Genomic DNA, 21903 nt, shown 5'->3' with positions numbered 1-21903 from the left:
TTCAATTCAAATAAATGTTTTATTGGGAGGCGAAGAGTTACACTGACTGAAAACTCACAACTCACCAGCTTTCAACCTGTTCATGAATGCAAACTAGCTGTGTGGTTTTACAAGACTCATCAACACAGAGAGTTCTGTATAGTTCCCAAAGAGACAGATGACTTAAAGATACAGTCCTTCAGGGGTTCCCTCTTGCTTTTTATAGAGAACATTCTCTTTAGACTTTTTGAAATCTTCATTCGTTACTTTCATTCTCCGTTCCCTCAAAGCCATCAGTCCAGCTTCTGTACAAATTGCCTGCAACACAGAAAGCAAGAATAGTTTACAGGTTCTGTGCAACCCCTTCAAGCCACACCCTCAAAGGCAGCTGCATCTTCCTACTGCTCTGGTAACTGTAGAAAGGAGTGTTAACAAAATCTACGTTCTTAAGTTTGATACTGTTCTGTAGAACTGAAGCAGGCTGGATAAAGGCAGACGAGTGTGTCCAAAAGGACAGAAGTAGTCAAGAGTTACACATCCCTGACAGAAAGGCAGCTTTGTAACAACAGTAATTTCCCCTGTGCAAGGAAAGACATGTCCAGCTGTGTGATCCTTCTGCAGGGATGTGAGGGTTGTGTCATGTTGGTTTGAGCTCATGAGTGTGGTAACTGTAGCAAGGCCTCTCTCTGCTTTAAAAAGAGCAGACTGGGTATGGCTGAAGCTTCCTAATAAACAGTTACATTTTTATCTGCTTGTAACCTAGTCCCTAAAAATGCTACTTATCCTGCACTATCTTAAGTAATGTTTAAGATACCTCGCACAAGAGTCCATATTCTCCTTACAGTTTCTACTTTGCTACTTTAAAATTTCATATTCAGATAACACAGGTACATACTCTTACCACCACAAGCTACCTCACAATTAGGATTTTGATGATTTCCCATTTGTAAAGCAGAGCAAATAAAAAGATGCAGCAAAAATGAGATTTGATTTTTGCACTGAAGTATAAACAATGGTGATGTGCACTGACCTTAATATCTGCACCACTGAGATCATCTTTTGCCATAATCAGCTCATCCAAAGTCACATCATCTGCCAATGTCATCCTACTTGTGTGAATCTGAAAGATTCGTTTCTTCGTCTTCTCATCAGGTAGAGGGAACTCTATTTTCCTATCAATACGTCCTGTGCAAAAGAAAAATTCAGTCTTGGATTTCTTGCATGCAGCTGTTGGAAACAGCAGGAAGAACACCTGACGGGTTTGACTGACAGTAACTGCTAAACTGCAGCATGTCTAGAGAAGGCCAGTGGAGCTGGTGAAGGGTCTGGAGCACAAGTCACATGAGGAACATTGGAAGGAATCTCTGGGGATGTTTAGTCTGGAGAAAAGGGAGCTCAGGGATGACCTTATCACCCTCTACAACTACCTGGAAGGAGGTTGTAGCCAGGTGGGGGTTGGTCTTTTCACCAAGGAAACAGGTCAAGAGAAAATGGCCTTAAGTTCACATGGGGGAGGTTTAGGTTGGATATTAGGAAAAATTTCTTCATGGAAAGGTTTGTCAAGTATTTGAACAGGCCACCCAGAGAAGTGGTGAAATCACCATCCCTGGAAGTGCTCAAAAGAGGTGTAGAAGTGGCACCTGGGGACATGGCTTAGTGGTGGACTTGGCCATGTCAGCTTAATGGATGGACTCAATGATCTGAAAGGTTCTTTCCAACTTAAACAGTTTTATGACTCTTCCTGCCACAATGAGTCATGACTTGGAGTAGAAAGTGAGGTCAGACTATTTGCAATGAACAGGAAGCTACTGAAGCTGAAAGATACCATGCTGCTGAAACAGCCTATCATTGCAGGCAAGAGACCCCTGGGAAACATGAGAAACCTTCCTTGAGCCATATATAAATACAAAAAATTGCACTGTCTCAGTACAGGGAAGTGTTAAAGAAATACTTAGGTTCTTGTAATATATTTTATTCTACACTTAGCTTACATTTAGCTCTGAACTTTAATTTTCTGCTGCATACGCACACAGAGAGGATAAATCACTGTGCCAACTTTAATAACTCGCCCTATTAAAAAAAACCTAAAAAACAAACAAAACCAAAACCAAACTGAGGAAGAAAGGTTTTGCAAAAATGGTTGGAAGTTGCTACTCGCTGTTTCCTCTATATCAGTAGGGACTCTGCATGTTCTGGTACCTGTTGTTTCAACAGCGAAATCTTTTTAAATGTGTTTTCCATCTCTGGATCCCTCCTTTTTTTCTTTACAATGCCTTTTCTAAAGAGGGTGATGGTACCTCATAACACAATCCAGATTATCATAAATCTAGACAATGGTAAATCAGTCCATCGAGCTGCTCTAAGTGCCCTGGTTACTTCAGCAGTAGTTGTAATTTAAATACCTGATACACAGGTGTAGGAAGCTTCCTTCCAACAACTTCCAGATCATCTTAGCTCTCTTTCAATACTGGCACAATATTATCTCCTCTGTATTCTAACAGCACTGGGTCTGACCTGAAGGGTCTAAAGCTAAATGATGACAAAACCAGACCAAACACACACCTCAGCAACTTCATGCCATGGAAGTATTTCAGCTTATTCCATTGATCTCTGTGTTGTTTTCTACCTTCCCATTTAACAGACACCACAGACATACTGTGCTTTGGTACATTTTTAGTGGTCATTTGGAAATACTACCTGGAGGCCTGCTCAATATGTAACACACACATCTCCCTCACTCATCCCCCAAATGGCAGGAGTGCGCCAGGTCAGTAAGGAGCAGCCCGCATTCCTTGCACCAGAATCCAGGCTGTCTCTGGTGAGGCTTAGGCCCTCACCCCCAAAACACAGGTGGTGCTGCCCTGCCTTCCCCAGCTGCTGCAGGTGTGCTGCTGCTGCACTCAGCCTCCCTTAATAATTACTTAAAATGGCTGTGCCATCTTAATAGAAAAGAATATCCAAATTGCTTATGTATATGTAAAGAAATTAACAAGTTTCTTCTCTCCCAAAGATTTTTCTCCTATTTAGAATCCTGTGAATGGGTTCTGATTTTAACAGATGCAGCAGCATACATGAGAAGGTGAATAAGGACAAACTTGCAGTCTTTTTACCAGCCTGTGTTTGTCAAGTTAAGACAAGTCCTTTCACACAAAAAGTGGCTTAAGCATACACAGCAGGGAAGTCCCTTACCTGGTCTAATTAAAGCTGGGTCCAGTGTTTCTATTCTGTTTGTAGCCATGATAACTTTAACATCCCCCCGAGAGTCAAACCCATCCAGCTGGTTCAGCAGCTCCAACATCGTGCGCTGGATCTCTCTCTCACCCCCTGAATTTGAGTCATACCTTTAAGAAAAAAAAGCATAGTCAGAAAAAGCACTATGTAACTGCCACAAAGGTATAAACAAAAGGGGGAGAAAAGTATTTTGTCTGTAAACATCTGTAAGAGATTAAAAAAAAAAAAAAAGTTTATCCATATAAACAAAATGCAGGTTTTCAGAATCATGTTGTGACAGCTAGGGAAGTAAAGAGACACTGAACTATTTTTGTAGTTGGGGAATGTAACAGCCATTATGTGAAGGAAATCTGTTCTTTTTCTATGTTTGTTATATATTTGGAAATATCTTTTCCCCACCTGACAAAGTTAACATAAAAAAGGGAAAAACTTAATTCTTAAAAGCACAGACATCCATACATAAGGCAGCAGCTGGTACTTTGGGCTAGTGGCACTTTGGGCTTATACTGGCACTTTGAGCTAGTTGCCATGTAGTAAACATGTACAAACACCTTTTTATGTATTTAAAAAACACTGACTACTTTAAAGACTATTTGCATTAGACAGTTCCAACAAGCCTAAAGAATTTTTGAAGTAATACAGTTTGGATATGGGCTGAACAAGAGTTTAGTGTGGCACAAGCAATGCTTCTCCATGACACACACTTTCTGTAAAATCCTCTCAGAGCAGTAGTATTTAGTCACCTACTCAGGAGGGAAACAACAAATGGATATATTCTATATTAAATATTCTGCTTTACTGTTGGATTACTAAAGCCAATTACTGTATATGGACTTGCAACTAGAGGACCCCATATACAAGTGTCTCTGGTTTTGACACTCTCTCTTAGAGATTCTGCCATGTAGCAAGACAACAGAGGTTGTCTCTGGTCATGTCTATTTAGTATGAAAAGGTTGTGATATATTGTGTTTCCATGGAAATTATTTGAAGTGTTACTTGTTACAAATGCTTACATCAAAACAGTATAGGCAAATGGTAGCAGAGCAAAGAAACTGAGTCTCAGTATAGTTACAAAAGAAGTGTTTCTAGTAAAGCTTGGTTGTGCTGGCAATCCCTATGTGTGAAGTGGAGCTCACAACTGCACCTCTTTGTACCGATGGCATCAATTTCATCAATGAAGACGATGGATGGGGCGTGCTCCTCAGCCACACGGAACAGCTCGCGCACGAGCTTGGGGCCGTCACCCAGGTACTTCTGGATGAGCTCCGAACCAACCACTCTCAGGAAAGTTGCTGAAGTTTGGTTTGCCACTGCTTTGGCGAGTAAAGTTTTGCCTATTTTCAGTTGGAAAGAAATATTGTAATTAATTTGCAGAGAAAGGAAAGAAAAAGAGAAGGAAAAAAGGGCCTTAACAAAACAGTTGTATGAAATTTGTGACAGACTTAGCAATGCTTTAAATACTAACCAAGCGTAAATTATTTTACTTGTGTTATTTCAGCACAGGTGTTAAATAACTGTAAAATACCTGTCCCAGGTGGGCCATACAGAATGACTCCTTTGGGTGGCTTTATACCCATCTCTTCATAATATTCAGGGTGGGTGAGAGGAAGCTCCACAGACTCCTGCAGCGTAAGAAACAAACGTGTTTTTATAAGAGTAAGTGGTCTCCAACAGAGATCTGCAGGGATCTTCAGAACAGCAATAATGAAAGCAGTAAAGGCAAAAAGAACCTAACTGATTGCAAGCCAGACCTTAAAAAGCATGGCTCTCTGGTGCATCCATTTCAAAGGCAGACAATTACTCTATCTGCACAGGTCTTCCTATTGTTTCCACCTGATGTGTGGTAGAGCAGCAGTGAATGTTCCCCCTCCTCCATCCTCAGTGCATCATTCCAAATTTAGAACCCTGGAGAACCCCAAACACTCATGGATGACCTTGGGGCCAGGGAACCCTTTATGAAAAGATGCTTTCTATAAAGAGTTATCAGATACTACAGACCAGTATTTTAAGAGCACTTGTGGTTCTAGACACCTACCCAGAAAAATAGGGTCAAGTTTTAGCAAGGTTCAGATGGAGTTCTGCTAGTAGGGAAAAAACCAACCAACCCAACCCACCCCAACCAAACAACAAACAAATGCAAAAAAACCCCAAACAATCTCCCTGAGAGACTAAATCCTTAGATTGCACAGCATCAGATACTCAAAATAACCTCTGCGGTTTTTACAATTTAACTCTCATCTTACAACAATTGAAACTCTACATGTTGCAAAGTAATAAACTATTAGAGAGATTTTATGAGCTCTGGGCTCTATGGGTTCCTGAGCGACTGTGAAAGGTTCTTGTGCACACAGCCTCTGGTGACCCACTTAAAAGACTGAGGTCCACAAGTCTGCCAAGTGAACTCTAATGAAGAGATGCCCCACAGAAAGACAAAGGACACCACTACAGGAACAGCAGCCAGTCCTGCTGTTTCCCTTCTTAGCTCCTAGCACAACAGCTACATTGCTGGCTTAACTTTGTAAATGAGTACAACTGAGTACCTTGATTTCTTGAATTTGGTTGTCAAGGCCACCAATGTCAGCATACGTTTCTTGAGGAGCTTTCTCTACTTTCATCACAGTCACTAAGGGGTCTGTGTCATCCATCAGAACTCCTATCACAGCATGAACCTAATTCAAGAATTAAGAGTTGTCAAAGAAGGCAAGCAGGATTATTAATACAAGCTGAAGTCTCATCCCTATGACCACCTATTTAGGTGTGTGAAATAAACAGCATTCTCTCTCCTGTGGTCTTCAGAAAAAAAAAGGCCAGTTAAAAACAATACAAGAACTTGCAAGGAACTTCATTTTATAAGAACAACTCACCTTATGATTTAGCAAAACAGAGCAGCCTGGCTCTAGCAGGTCCTTGTCCACAAAAGACAGAATACTGACATAGTGTTCTGATCCCACTGATGTGGACACAATTGCGTGGTTGTCATCAATGATCTCCTCCAAGGTACCCACCGACATCGGTGTTCCTCTCAGATCATCCACCTTGGATCTTTCTTCCTGTTGTCAAGAAGAATCCAAGAAACAACTGAACAACACAGCCAAAACATTCTTGTACAAGACTGGCTCAACAACTCAGACACAACATAGCAGAACCAGTCTTATTGTTGTTTCACTGCCCCAAAAGGCATAACAGCAGAGGTCAGTAACAAAATCCACTATTATTTTAGTCCTACCCTATAGACACTATTCAGATGGATGTAAATAACTAGAATCTTCTTTCACTGTTGATGGGTATCTGGGAGCTGCACTTTTATAGAGAGTTAAGTAACTGAAAACACCTGTGGCTTCATCTGTAGTGATCCATGCTTGGTCTAAAACAATTCAGCCAAATAATGAGGAATTGGGATAAACCTGATATGTTTGCATCAACTTGCACACTGATGGCACTTTATTTCCACTGCTTTGGTATGAAGTAGTTCACATTAATTAAGAGCATTTACTGTAACATTAGAAGTAACAGTTCATTTAAACCTCACCTCTTGTTTTTCTTCCAAAGGTTTCATCTGTTCTTGATTTCTGATAAATTCTTCCTCCATTAAGAGGTAATCTTTAATTCTCTCCAATTTCAACAACTTGAGTCTGCACTGTGTGTGAGGAGTCACTGTAACCAAAGCAGAATCACAGTATTTTAGAGCAAGTTTGACATGGTACCAACTAATCACTAATTCATTACCAGAAATCCTGCTTTATTTTCCTCACAGTAACTTCTACCTTACTTGTACCACTGTTATTCCAGGTGAAAAACAGATTTAATGTCTCCCCTGCATTCTTCCTCAGTTTAATTTCTCTCTCTGTCTTACCTGGGAATTCCAGGGCTGCATCTCTGCAAAACAACAATCTTTATTCTATGGAGGGCTTTTCTATGTTAATTAAATTACATTTGACTTTGTGTCAGTGACCTCCACAGAGCCAGATCTTGAGGAGAGAAGAGCTCTGCACTTCCCAAAAAGCAGACAGTCCGCAGCTCTGCAGGGGAGGAAGAATGCTTACCCAGGGGGAGTTTGCTAGCAGCATCTGGTCCCTTAGTCTTCTTCTTCTTTTTCCCCACTCTGGTAGGAACTGGAGGTTCATATTTCTTCTTCTTATCCTTATTCATAAAAAGAATTCCATAAGAAGACAAAGAAATCAGGATAATAACAAAGAAACAACACACACAGGTGTTAAGTGCACAGACTAAAAGAGAGCTCAAGGTGAAAGACTTCATAACGAAACTTTTTCCTTATGATCTGTAGCAAGAAGCCCAAAAGAAATATGACTCTTATTTTTCAGGAAAGTTAAAGAATTTCTTCTCCTGCTTATTTTACAACCCTCTTTCTAATTTAGAATTCTGCCAGTTTTCAGGGAGTATAGAACATGGAAGGCTCAAGCCTGAAGTAAATCACAAACAAAACGAATAGATAAGACAATGAGGAAAATATTGACTCTCCACCTTTCTGCTGCACTTTATCAGTAAGTAACACACACTCCACTTCCCAGCCTAGACACTGCTTGCTGTGTACACTGTACTTCCAGCTCCAAATAAGACCAGAGAGGCCTCTGATGTCCCACAATGTGAAGTACAGACCTATTGCAGACTGTGTGATGTCACTTTCAAGCCAATAACAGTTCCTTAAGTGACAGCTTGAAGACAACTAGTCTTTCCTAACCCTGACACATTTATACTTCTATTTTTTTTAAAAAAACATGTCACCGTCAAGAAATTTCAGGTTTTCTTAAGCTCCCTTTTCTAATTATGAACAACAACTGTTTTCTCCAATGTGCACCCAATAAAGACATTCATCAGAACCAGCAAGAGTGTAATTTTATGCAGTTCCAAATACAAGAATAACAAAAAAAGTAAATTAAAAAAGCCTATTGCAGCCAGGCTCCAAAGCAGCACACTTGTAGTTCATTCTGTAAGTATTTATTTGGGTTTCAGTTACCTTGTCATCCTTCTTGCTACCACCAGGACCATGTCCACCACTCTGACTTTGACCCTAGACAAAAGGTAAAAAACAAACGAGAAACCCTAAATATGTGTACAGTTCTATAAATCGAGAAGCCTATGGGCAATTCCACGTACAGAAATCCCATAACTGGATTTCTTCTATCTAAACAAAGCGATAACATATTCCAACTTATTGTCCAAAAATAAAAAGAAGTGTCCCGCCCGGCCCGGCCCCACCGCCCGCGCTCCCCCCCCCCCCCCGCCGGGCCGCGGCCTGGAGGCGCCGGCGGTGACTCCGCAAAACGCCGGGCGCTGGCGGCGGAGCCGGAAGGCGCTCCCGTTGGGCGCCGCAAGCAGAGCCGCGCTGTGCCCCCCGAAGCCGCGCTCGGTGCCGTCCCGGGCCGGGGCTGCCGGGGCTGCCGGGGCCGCTCTCACCATCGCCGCGACCGCCCGGAAACGCCCCGCACCGCGACGCTACGGGGCACGGCGGCCGCGTCACTACGGGCGGCGGCGAGGGACAAGCGAGCGGGCGGGGCCGAGCGCGGGTCCCCGGCAGCCGCGCGCCTGTGGTGCCGGCAGCGGCCGGCAGAGGGCGCCATGTGCCCGCGGTGTGTGTGTGGGGGGCGCCGTGACCGCGCGGTGTCGGTGAGAGGGGGTGGGTGTGAGGGGGTCTGAGGGGGTGTGAGGGGGTCTGAGGGGGTCTGAGGGGGTCTGAGGAGCGCAGAACTGAAGCAGAAGAAGAAGAGTGGCAAATCTTCATGCCTTATATTTAAAGTTACAGGGTTTTTTTTCCTAGACCTGATCCTTCCTTCCACCTCTTGTATCAGCTAGTCAATATAAAAACATATTATTTTTGTGTGTGCTGTACGAATTGTTTTTCTTGTGGGCAGCACTTTAAGAACACGGGTAAAGTTTTCAGGAAATCCCTCCCTCCAGAAAAACATAACTTTTATACCTACAATGACTTCTACTGGTCTGTGGTATTCCTGGGGAAATGCAGCAGAAACGTTCAGTGTCTGCTTTTGACATTTTCAAAGGTAAAGCTCAGAGTGAACTCAAGCAACGTGCCCAATCCCGAATGAAAGCCAGTTTGGGGCCAAGCCTGATTTACACCATTTCTTTGCACCAGAGGTCCCGTCCTTGTGCGGGGCCACAGCAGCTGCTCTGTGCCCGCCTGCCAGAACCAAAGCTCCTGCCTCCTCCTGGGGGATCTTCAGATACTTCGCTGCTTTGGGCTGAAAAGAGCATCACTATCAGCAGAAAGTTACAGTCAAGATGAGGGCATAGTCTAAAAATACTTACAGCCTGCTCTCACCCAGTTAACCAGCATATAGATTATATTTGCATCCATCACTGTTTTCAGTGTAAAGATCAGAGCATTTGTGAAAAGAGGCTTCAGTTCACAGCAGTCAGGAGGATGTGGGATTGTTTTGCTTTGCTTTGATATTGTTTTTCTTTCACACTTTCTCTAGAATTCCTGTCTGAGTAGGGAACGTTATTAATTATTAATATAACTGGCTGAGCTGTGTAGAAAGGTGTGAGGTTTTGATGATTTACTTTGGTTTGGTTCCATTTTTTCACAAGGGTTACTGTTGTGCACTGTGGATTTAATTTCACTTTTCTATTGTTTTTATCATTTTATTAATTACCTGCCTTTTTGTTACAGTATCAGCTGTTCTGTAACTTTTAAGGACATTGAAATGAAATTAAGTATAACAGGTGTTCTTTGCTTTAATAACATTCATTTTTTGGAGTTTACAGTCTTACAGAATTGCATCTGTATTTCTTTTAACCTTACAGTGTAAAGATGCTAGAACATTCTTTCCATCATGCAATTTTTCCTCATCTTAACCTCCCTTTAGACTCAGACATACTCATATTTATTTCAGATTATACCAGTAATTGGTAGTTCTAGTTATGAGAGAGAATTCTTGTCACTTTTTTCTTAGAAAAGCCTGATTTTAGTGCCGTGTAGCTTTGCAGCCATTTTAACTGAGAGGATTATGGAGTAAACTGACCTAAATGGGAAATGTGTAGGATGAATGTAAAAGCTGAACTTTCCATTTATGAGCTGACAAGACAAATCTGTGACAGCCTATCTGGTTTTGTAGTTTTTATAAGTATTAGGAAATTATTAAATTATAAATATGGCAGCAATAGTAAAATGATGTTGTCAAGATTGTTTCCCAGCTGTTCACTTAAAGACATACTATGGAACAGCTGTTACAGAAAACATGAACCGCAGCAGGGAAATACTGTTTGGGGTGATCTGGTTAATGGCTTTCAGTTCTTGGGGTGAATAGTGCTGGCAAACGGGAAATGAAATAGAAATGTGGTTCTCTAACCTGGCTGCTTGCCTTAACTTTGCACATCCAGAATTTTGGTTCGGTTTCAGAGTAGAGATAATGTCAAATTAGGAACTTTAAACAATAAATACGTTTAATGATCCAAGTGCCTCTGATTTCTAGGGTTATGCTTACTAGAAAAAACACCCAAAAGAATGAGCAGGGGTAACAGGAAGGAACACACAGTCCTTGTTTGTTAAAGATGAACATAGCCTCAGGGGCATCTAAAAGCTCTTCATATCAAAAAATACCAAGACTTGTTCAGAGAGGGTGGGGGTTTTTGCACTTTGTTTTTAGTTAGTGTTTTCTACCCATCTTCTTTATTCTGCAGTAAGCTTACTGCTGATCTTTTAGGCATATTGTAAAGCCCCCAGCTCTGTTCCCAGGCCTCTGCAGAGGAAGAGGGCAGCTGAGGGCTGGGGGAATATTGGGCTTGGGATTAGGACATAGCAAAGAGGTTTCTTTTCCCTTTGCACATACAGGAAATTACTAGGATTGCTTATGTTGCTGATGTTGATTTGTCTTTCTTAGTATATGTCTAGCTGCCTAGAGCTTTTTATGTTTGCATAAAATGAAATAAACCTACAGATCAGAAAAATATTAATCTTGCTATTGCAGCTACATATAGTGGGTTGCATTTTCAAAAGCTGCAATTTGGACTTCCTCTTTTCATAAATGGGCTTTGAACTTACATCACCTTCAATAAATGAATAAAAATGCAGGGGTTTAAGGACCATTTGGATTTTTTTTAAAGTGTGAATGTGTCAAAGTACCAAATTAACTATTAAGCTTCTCTGCTGCTTACAAGTTATTTGAACAGTTTAGAAGTGGAAGGTATTCCTACCACTTACTAATTGGCAAGTAACAATGTGAAGGATAATTATTAGCAGAATACTAATTCTTGTAGGCTCCTCACAGAAACAACTCAGACTAAGGCTTCTCACCTTCTGGAAGAGTCTTTTACTTTACATTGTCTGTCCATGGAACTAGGGACATGACTTTTTAAAATTAAGGTGCTCAAATAAATGCCTGATATCAGGCAACATGATTGCTTCCTCCTTCTCCCATCACCACGATTCAAATATGATTTAAAAAATAGGAATGTCACCTTCACATCCAGTGTTTTTCCTGAAGTCTGTACCGTACATTTGAGCCAATTCATTTTCAAAAAGGAGTGGAAGCCAATAAGCTTCAGCCCTAACTACATCAATGTCTCTTAGCTAAAACCCCTTTGATGTGAATTATTGGGTATTCACAAAGATGGCATTCCCTTAGGAAAGATTCACCTGATGTTTCATGACTTGAATCATCAGTCATAAGTTCTCTGGTCTTCCTTGACATCGTGCTGTGTTTCTCAGCTGTGAAGGACTGTGGTCCTTATGCCTTCCTGGTGTTCTGTGCCTTGCTCCCAGTGTGGATGTCAGCAGCTTCAGCCTCCTCTGGTCTGCAGTGACTCTGCTGCATCCCCAGGCACCAAGAGCTCTCGCCCTGCCTTTGTTTCCTTGCATGTGCTGGCCAGGCTGCTGCCCAAGGGAAGAAATGAAACAGGAAGTGAAGGCAGTTTCCTAATTCCTCGTTTCACTGGAGAGCCCAGAGGGATGCCCAGCTTTAGTGCACTTCATGGTTGTGAATTAGCACCAAGAGGCAGTAGCAGAGTAGAGGGTAAGGGCTGCAGCCACAAGCTTATCCCCCTAAAACAGCAATGCATGTTCTCACCAGTGAAACCAAAGACTCCAGTGAGATTCTTCCGCTACTCAAATTGAAGCAATTGCCAAAGTGGACAGATTCTACTGTGCATTGGAAAGGAGATGCTAAAATAGAGGAGGAGTCCTTACACTTTTACTTCCCAAACAATTTGAAAACTACATTTTCTGCATGGCTAGAAATAATCTGGATGAACTTCATGTTCTTGGATATGCCATCCTCCATTTACACAATCTTAGTTGGCATTTATTATATTCCTAAACATATTTATGCATAGTTTACTGTTGTGAAATTTTATTTCTTGGCAGCAACCACATTAGAGCAACGTTTAGGTATACTAAAAATTAATTGTCTTGACAGCATTAGCTATGGACTTGCTTTGAAGCTTTGATTACTACAGTATTGTTTAGAACAAGGTCAGATATGAAAGGTTTCTGAGACCATTCTTTAAAAGTAGCTGATGCACTTAATTTTAACAATAACTTTAAGAGTTTAAGAGGTTTATTATTTAAGCTTGTAGTATACTGTAGAATTTTCTTTGAAAACAGAATTAAGTTTTTTTTCATCCACATGGAAAGGCAGTATCTTACTGGACACATGAATCTTAACTCTCCACTGAGAGGGAGGGCTATGAAGGGTAACTTAGGAGACTGTTAAGTGTCACAAACCACCTAAAGAGATTGTATAAAAACAGTAGCTTTTATACAGGGGCTGCACTTGTTTCTTTGGTTTTCTTGGCTTTTACTTTCTTGGTTTTACTTTGGACCACACTGTGCCATCAGGTCAGCATGCACTGGTCTCTGGAAGGCTGCAGGGCTGGGCAGATGGAAACAGGAAGGACTATTCCCTAAACATAGAGCTTCTGCACATGGTGGATGAGGTTGGTGTTGTCAGCCAGAGTAACTTCCATGCTGCAGTGTATAAACCTGTTCTTTGTTATCTGCTGGCTCTTCTCTAAGAGCTGCAAGTACAAGCATTTTTTGTCATTTTAACATATTTATTTTTCACTTTTAAAGTAAATAAGTTGGGGTCATGGTTTAGTGGTGAAGGTGACAGTGCTGGGTTATCAGTTGGACTCAATGATATCAAAGGTCTTTTCCAATCCTAATGATTCTATGATTCAAAATTAGCTACAATTTCTAAACAGTAAGGCATTAATGAAACTGTTTTTAGTTTAAAAAGCAAGTACAATGAGTTGACAATGTTGAAGTTTTATCTCAGGCTTTCTTTGAATAATTAATTGTAACCAACCCTTGCCATAGTCTTACTTTCGGGAAAAAAAAAAAAAACAAAAAAACAAAAAAACAAACACCCAAACATTTTGCAAAGAAAAATGTCAAAATGTCCAACCATTATATCCCTAATTAGCTTTGGAAAGAAGTGACATGTTTGTCCACTTTCCAGATTAACAACTACTTTAAATAAAGTTGAGCAAGTCTGGTTTTGGTTCTGTAGCCAAAAGGACCAAATTTGATATATCAAAGATTTATCTGAAGGGCAAATGATGCCAAGCTGAATGGAATAGAAAAATCAATTTCAATCTGCAAAGGGCACAGTAATTCGGACATACTGTTACAGTTGAAGGAAGGTATTGCACTAAAATGTATGTATTTGAGAGAGGGAAATCAGGAAATAAGGAAAAATTATCAACTGCTGAATAGCAAGAATCATAAGGAAATAGAAATATGTCTGTTTCTTAGCTTAGTAATTATTAAGGAGACAGCTGAGCAGTACAGCAAGTGCTCACTCTCAGAGCTGTACTAATCACACTGTGCTTAACTACAGCGTAAACAGGATGGCATAACTTCACCTTTCTGCTCTAGGGGGTGAAGTGTGCTGGGCATGTTGTAAAGCATCTGTCCCATCCTGCTTACCTGCTGGCTGTGGCAGGTGTTGATTAGTGCCACAAGTGATATGTTTAATTTCTCTGCAGTATCTCTTCATTTGGATAGCTCACCTGAGTTTCTGGCTACTGACCCATCTGCACATCAACTCCTTCTGATATTTGTTGGTGTCATGGTCTGATTACCACTGAAAAGCAGACTTCTTGGAGCAGAAATTATTTGGAACTAGACAAGCAAAATTCAAAATATCTGAAGTGCACAGATGCTTTCAAAAATTTTGGTAATAAAATCCTTGGGAATCTTTCCATGCTGTAGCAAAGTCTGGCACCTTGAAGATTGTTTCATACATGTTTTCAGAATACTGCAGATCAAGTCATTTTATTAAAAATTATGTTTATAATATCCTATGCCTTTATATGCTCTCATTTGGAAGTCTCAGAGCAACACACAATTCCCCTAAGTTAGGCCTCATAGTCTTGCAGGCAGGCTGGCAGCTGAAGGAGACTGTCTCAGTCTTACCATCCAACAGCTGAAGTGAAACTATTTCTCCCTTAGTGTGAGAAGTATCAGAGACACTTCTTTCACCTGGTGGCAAATATATTCCCATAAGTGATGGCAAAGTTTGGCCCAGAGGATTCCAAGGGATGAGAGCAGAACAAGAGCAAAGTGGAATCCTAAACCCAGTGGAAAGTGAGTGTAAGAAGAAAATACCTTTCACCCTGTGCAGAGGTTAGCAAAAACCAGGTAGTGTGGCTTATTAGTTCTCATATTTTGGTAAGAGAAGATCCTGTGGTACTTCAGCAGTGACCACAGAATGATGTTGCTATGGTGACTTCTTGTTGCTTGGCAGGAAAATGTAATAAGAAATTGATTTTTTTTTAACATATTAGCTGGTCTAAATTCTGTAGAGTTTTTGGTAGCTTTATGAAAGCTAGAACAAAAGAGTGTGTGATAAGAAACTTAACTACACTTGGGGCAAAGAGAAAAAGATAAAGGATCAAATATGGAGTTATCATCTAAATGGAATACAGAGTTCTTCACCTGGCTAATTAATGGTTGCTGATGTTGAAAAGATGCCATCACCCAGTGCTCCTCAGAGTCAATCCACTGATATACTAACAGCTGAGGATGGTTTTAACAAACTGAATACTTCATCAGTAATTATTTCAGCTGGTGGTGGGGTCCGTGGCTCTGACCCAGGAAGAGGTGACCGGTCCGGAGAGATGGTCCCGAAAGGGATCGCCTTCCCGAGGCCCAGTGTCTTCCTCTCAGCTGCTGGCAAAGGAGGGCCCTTGCAGAGGCTGTCAGCTCTTTAGTGATTGTCAGCTCGTGATTCCAGCTCTGCAGGGCATCCTCCAGGCCAAACCAGACCAGAGAGAGACAAGAAGGCCCGTGTGGCTGGTTCCGCACAGAGGTAGCTTTATTGTTGGTTCCCTCCGGCGAAGGGGAAAGCCAGGGACGAGCTCTCTCTCCCACAGAGCCAGGGGACTTCCTTTTATAGGGATACAGGGGATCAGTGGGGGACCAATGGGTTACAGAGGGTCTGGGACAGACCAATGGGTTACAGAAAGATCTGCATAGTGTCTCTCAAAGGATTGTGGGTCCACTTTTCCTCGCCATGACCAAGAAGTGGCTGCCTTTTCAGGGAGTCCTGCTGGGCGATTGCAAAATCTCTTGTCTCAGCAGAGATCCCTCCAGGGCAAGGGCTGGGCATATCCCACAAGTAATTACATCGACATTCACATAAACTAATTGGATTCACTTTGCAGGACTCAATCAAATGATGAAGAGATACTGAAATAACTTTTATGGAAAAAATTAAATAGGCTTTTCCTTTCATTTCAGAGAAAGTATTTCTAAAGACACAAATGCTTTCTAAATATTATAATGACTACTACATAGGCTGTGAGTCTGAAATTCCTAGACAGTAATAAATCTTTGCCAAATCTGTGTGCTCCATTGTTTTGTTAACTGCTAATGATTTGTATGTTTTCCATCATGAAAGGGCAGAGTTGTTATAATTACTCATCTAATGCTGCAAGCGCTCCTGCTTTGCAAAACCCAGGAAAGTCATTTTGCCTGCTCCAGGTCCTCTCCTCACAGTGCAGTGCAGAGGGAGGCCAGAGGGCAGAGCACATCAGCACAAATACACCAGCAAACCCTCATTAAAGACAGGAGTTTGGAGGAGAGTCTTAAAGCCAGAAAGCTTTAGGAACAGTCCCACTGAAGCAGACGGAAAGAACGGCTGAATCTAACAATGAAAAGCCTAAGTGGACTGAATGCACTGGAGTATTAAAGGGAGTAGAAACTGGAAAGAAGGGAGAGAGCCATCATCAGTGTAGGGGAATGGGAATTGTCTGAGACATCAGAAAAACAAGGTCTCTGGTAACCCAGGAGCCACTAGCTTCACCACCTTGCCACTGGAACTGAAGATATGTTGGCTTTCATTGCTCCTCCCTGAAGTACTGGTTCCGCATTAATCTGTGGACTATAATGTAATGGCTCCTTTGTCATTTCCTGCAGCACTGTAATCTAATACTGCACAAGTGTCTCACCATGTTCATTCTCTGTTGAGTAACTGTGGCTCTGGTTTCATGGTGCGTAGTCTGTTCAATCAGCCTGTAATTGCAGCACTATCTGGAGGTATGGTTGATATATCTATGTAATTATGTTTATTGTTAATAATGCAAATTGAATCTGTTGAGTTAGTCAAGTCAGTCATCCTCAAGAAGCAGTTCCTACAGATGATTTTTTTAGCTGCTAAGGACTGGTTTTTTTTAGTTCTCCTTTGCTCTTTCACAGAAAATATACTCTTATTGAAAGATAACTTTGAAAATAAGAACCACAGCCCCATCATGGAAGTGTCAGCATGTACTGTAGAGCCTCTGCAGAAATCTTGTCTATCCAAAACATCTGGGGAAGGCCCTGAATTCAGTCCAATGAGTGTGGTACTAGCACGTGGAGTGAGAAATGAGAAATGCATGAATTCCTGTTTGCTTTGGGTATTGCTTCGTATGGGCTTTTCTAATAATTGGCAGGGTGATGAATTCAGGAGTGTTTGGAGATGCCAGTCTTGTCTGGAAAAGCATAGAAGCTGTGCAGGTGCTGTGGCTCTGAAGCTGTATTTTATCTTCTACAAACATGTCTGTTAAAAAAACTTTGTCCCTCCCTGATACAGATTTCTTTCCCCGCCAGTCTCACATCAAGTCAGCCTTGGCAAAGGTTTTCAGATACAGGTTTATAGTTGATGAAATTGTCTGTATTCCCTGCTGTAAATATAGCTCTCTGTATAATTTTCCTTCATATTACTCAAATATTACATCTATCAGGATAATATACTTCATATTCTGTTCAAGGCCAGGTTGGATGAGGCCCTGAGCAACCTGATCTAGTGAACGGCATCCCTGCCCACAGCAGGGGGGTTGGAACTAGATGATCTTTAAGATCACTTGTTATTACAGCTGGAGATGGGGTCCAAGCCTGTGACCTAGGAAGAGGTGACCGGTCCAGGGAGATGGTCCCGAAAGGGATCGCCTTCCCGAGGTCCGGCGTCTTCCTCTCAGCTGCTGGCAGAGGGGCCCTTGCAGAGGCTATCAGCTCTTTAGTGATTGTCAGCTCATGATTCCAGCTCAGCTCTGCAGGGCACCTCCAGGCCAAACCAGACCAGAGAGAGATGAGAAGGCCCGTGTGGCTGGTTCTGCACGAAGGTAGCTTTATTATGGGTCCCCTACGGCAAAGGGGGAAGCCAGGGACGGGCTCTTCTCTCCCCACAGGGGCCAATTGGTCTTGGTTTTATAGGGATACAGGGGATCAGCAAGGGGACCAATGGATTACAGAGGGTCTGGGACAGACCAATGGGTTACAGAAAGATCTGCATAGTGTCTCCCAAAGGATTGTGGGTCTACCTTTCCCCACCATGACCAAAGGGAGTGGTTGCCTTTCCAGGGAGTCCTGCTGGGTGACTGCAAAATCTCTTATCTCAGCAGGGATCCCTCCAGGGCAGTGGCTGGGCATACCCCACAACTTCTAACCCAAAACATTCTATGATTCAATGGTTATAGTGTGAAGTGTTCAGACTGTCTGCTTCCTAGTCATATGTGGCACATCATTTCCTTCTGCTGAAACCTGCTTGCATGGGAATTTTTTTGTTAAAAGGAATTGCTCATTTTGTGGTCTTTTTATCTCAGGATGCTCTTTTTGTAAATGAAGAATTGGTTATACAGCATGAATAACACTTGAAAATGGGTCTCTTGAGCGCATTTAATTGAGACTGAATATAGCACTGTTGCAATAAAATAACTTCAATTCTGCATCCAACAGCTGGGAGCACTGCATTTTACATTTTACAGCCACAGAGTTCTCCCCCCTTTTCTGTATTTAGGTGGCTGTTGGAAACCATTTGTTGGTTCTGCATTGTTATTCTGGCCAACTGTATTGCCTGTGGCTCTGTAAACTCCCTGAAAACAACTCTGAGTTCAGCTATTTACATAACGACTGTGGAGTTTCTTAGGAAGTGCCCTCTGAACATGCAAATCTCTCCTCACCTTGTTGATTAGTATGGTCCCTGTGAAAAACGAGGTTTACTCTCCTGTTAGTATTTAAAGGTTTAATAAAGGACAATAAGGGACAAAGATAATAAAGCAAAATTCACAGCGCTGAGTGCTTTGGCACTCAGCCGAGAGCACACCTGTTATTTCAGAGACACCCTTTACATACCTGTCCTATTGCATCAGCCTAGTGCATATTCATAATCAATTATGCATATTCAAACTTTTCCCCAAACTAGTTTACGTGTCCCAGGAGCTGTTTAGCATGGCTCCTCCTTGGGTCCGCGTTTTTACAGCATGCGCATTTCTTGGCTGTGGTTTTAGTCCGTTTTTATTATCACCTCCAGAGTGGGCTTTGGTCGATGGTTTCAGTTGCCGAGAGTTGGCATGTCAGTAGCAGGGGTTTTCAACACATGTTGGTTGGATGCTATCCAACCAAGCTGACAGTTCACAAGCATAACTATATTAGCTATTTCACTATTATGTCTAAGTTTTTAGTTAATGACAGAAATAAAGGCATTAGTTATTGCTACAAAACTATATAACAAAGCTACTTTTACATATAGCATCTATTTGTAGAAAGCCACTATTATAATATGTATCTATTACAATAACAAAGCTGCTTTAACATCACTCATTTTAACATTTGCAGAAAGCCAGTATTGTAACATTTATCTATTACAGTCCCTCAGCTCTGACTGACTCCAAACATCACTTTAAGTTCTTATGTGATGGCAAAAGTGCACCAAGAAAGACTGTCAAAGATGGAGCATTCAAGGGGTAGTGTTATTTTGTTTACACAAAGCTTGTAAGCACCCTCAAGGCACTCTCCCTCCATCTTCCTGTCTCACCACTGGCCAGCTGGGTGGAGATGGCCCTGGCCATGCAGCGGCTCTTCAGAGTCTTGATGGCAGCTGTGGGGTGGGGTTACAGAAAAGGTTACAGAAAGCAATCAAGAGGAAACCTACCAAATTTTCTATTGGCTCCTAGCAGCACTGTCAACCTTTTTACACTTCATTCTTCTGTCTTCTGCTTAACCGTTGAAGTTTCAGAGTATTCACAAGGACTTCAGGGTATTTTACCAATCAATCCGGGCTTTTGGCTATTCAGACTAGTGCCCAGTTACTACTTGGTAAATTGGAAGCACTTCCAAAGTGGTGTTATTGCAATTCAATGGGAACACTCACTGTTTCCCTGGCAGGTAGCCAAGAGCCCTCTCCATTATTGACTTCCACTGTTAGTCCACCTCCCCTCTGCTCTGAATGTGGGACTTTATAAGGACATGAAATAGTTTCCTTCTCTACAATGTGAGTGACAAATAATATTTTTTTCTCTTTTTACATTTTCTTGATAAAGAGACACTACTTGCCTTTTTTGCTTAACATAAGCACTATTCCTCTGGAGAAATAACACAGGCAAGTGAGTATCCCAACAAAGGTGAAATCCCCGTGCCAGGACTTGGGCAAATGCAAACTATATTATTGTATTGGTTTAGCACGGCCTGGTTTTGGGTTTCAGGGGGGCCACAAAGGTGGCTCCTGTGAGGAAGCTGCTGGAAGCTTCCCCCCATGTCCAGCAGAGCCAATCAATCACTGATGGCTCTGAAGATGGACATGCTGCTGGCCAAGGCCGGGCCAATCAGAGAGGCTGGTAACGCCTCTGTGATGACATATTTAAGAAGAAAAAGTCACAAGATTGTGGATTCTAGTCAGAGAAGAGGAGGAGGTGAGAATGTGTGAGGGAAAACAACATGGTGACACCAAGGTCCGTGAAGAAGGAGGGGAAGCCGAGATGCCTCTGCAGGCCGTGGTGCCGACCATGGTGAAGCAGGTTGTCCCCCTGCAGCCCGTGGGTCCACGGGGGATGCAGAGATCCACCCACAGCCCGTGGGGGAGGTGCCCGTGCCGGAGCGGGTGGATGCCTGGAGGGGGCTGTGATCCAGTGGGAGACCCGCTGGAGAGAGAGGGCCCTGCTTCCAGGCTGGAGCAGCCTGTCCTTGGGGGACTGCACCCCGAGGAAAGAGAGAGCCCCGGCGCAGCAGTTCGGGAGGGCCGTGTGCCCGTGGGAGGGGCTCACGCTGCAGCAGGGGCGGTGCGGCTGCTGCTCCTGAGAGCGGACCCACGGCAGGGAAGTTCAGGAGAACTGTCTCCCATGGGAGGGACCCCACGGCCTCACAGGGGAAGACTCCTGGAGCAGCGGAAGGAAATCTCGGTGATGGACTGACCAAACCCCCAGGCCCTGTCTCCCTGCGCTGTCGGTGGGAAGGAGGGAGGGGCTGGGGGAAAAAGGTGTTCTAATGGCTTCTTTTACTTCTCATTATCCTCCTCTGATTCTGTTAGTAATAAATTCACTTCCCAAGTTAAGTTGAGCCTGTTTCGCCCTTGGAGTATTTCTCCCGGTCCTTATCTCACTCATGAAGCGTTTGTTTGGTTTTTTTTTTTCCTTTCCCCTCCTCTGCCCAGCTGTGGCAGGGGAGGGCGAGCGAGCGGCTCTCGTGGGTGCCTGGCGTTGGGCCAGTGTCAAACCATGACAATTATCTACAAAGTGATTTCACAAGAAAAGTAGGGCACTCCTCTGAAACATAGACAGCAATGGTGTGTTTCCAGAAAGCTGGTAAGTCTCAGGAATAAGCTGTGATCAGGGAAAGGGAAAACTCTTTTTTTTTTTTTTTTTTTTTTTTTTTTTTTGTCCTGGTCAATTCTTTAAAGATGCCACACTTCTTCTACAGCAGACAGTACATGGCATATCTTAAACACAGCCCAACACTGTGACTCTTGTTTTGGAGGTTCTGGCTTTTTCTAGGCATTTCCCACAGCCAAGTCAAGGTCATCATTTCCCAGAGGTGACAAGAAGGAACTCAGAGTCATGTGATTCCAGAGGATTTTGGTGGATTTCTGATGGCCAATCTGACATTTAGCCATTTGAGAATCTAAATTTATGGCCTTTGTAGTAACTACAAACTCCCCTTTACTAGTATGAACCACACCCAGGCAGATGAGAAGCTGGCATGGTACTGTAAGTAATAATGATATTTAGATAAAAGTCTTAAATATCTGTTCTTGAGCCAGAAAAATCTGTAGCATGTATAGTCATGGTATTTTCACTTATGCTAGATTCCAAGCTATGAATATGCTGTCTTTAAGATATATGGAAATTAAAATGCTGTCTATAAGATATAAGGAAATTAAAAAAGAATCTAACTCATTACCTTGTAAGAAGACTGTCTCTCTTCTTATTGACTAACTTCAGTCTGTGTCTCCCCAAGATATTTGG

At 42.4% G+C, this 21903-nt stretch overlaps 1 protein-coding gene across 1 annotated transcript; it reads right to left on the bottom strand.

The window, feature by feature from the left end:
* On the bottom strand, nt 1-8692 carry PSMC1 (proteasome 26S subunit, ATPase 1). Its single transcript, XM_069018065.1, has 11 exons — nt 8626-8692; nt 8186-8239; nt 7254-7350; nt 6740-6864; nt 6075-6260; nt 5751-5879; nt 4736-4832; nt 4355-4544; nt 3169-3320; nt 1010-1164; nt 1-297 (listed from the first exon to the last, which is right to left on the bottom strand). The coding sequence occupies exons 1-11, from the start codon at nt 8626-8628 to the stop codon at nt 163-165; spliced, it is 1323 nt and encodes a 440-aa protein (XP_068874166.1). The 5' UTR covers nt 8629-8692; the 3' UTR covers nt 1-162.
* Nucleotides 8693-21903: the final 13211 nt, after the last annotated feature.

This window comes from Aphelocoma coerulescens, chromosome 5 (genome assembly GCF_041296385.1).
Source record: "Aphelocoma coerulescens isolate FSJ_1873_10779 chromosome 5, UR_Acoe_1.0, whole genome shotgun sequence".
Lineage (NCBI taxonomy): Eukaryota > Metazoa > Chordata > Aves > Passeriformes > Corvidae > Aphelocoma > Aphelocoma coerulescens.
The sequence above is the reverse complement of the archived record's forward strand: the minus strand, read 5'-3'. Positions and strand labels throughout refer to the sequence as shown.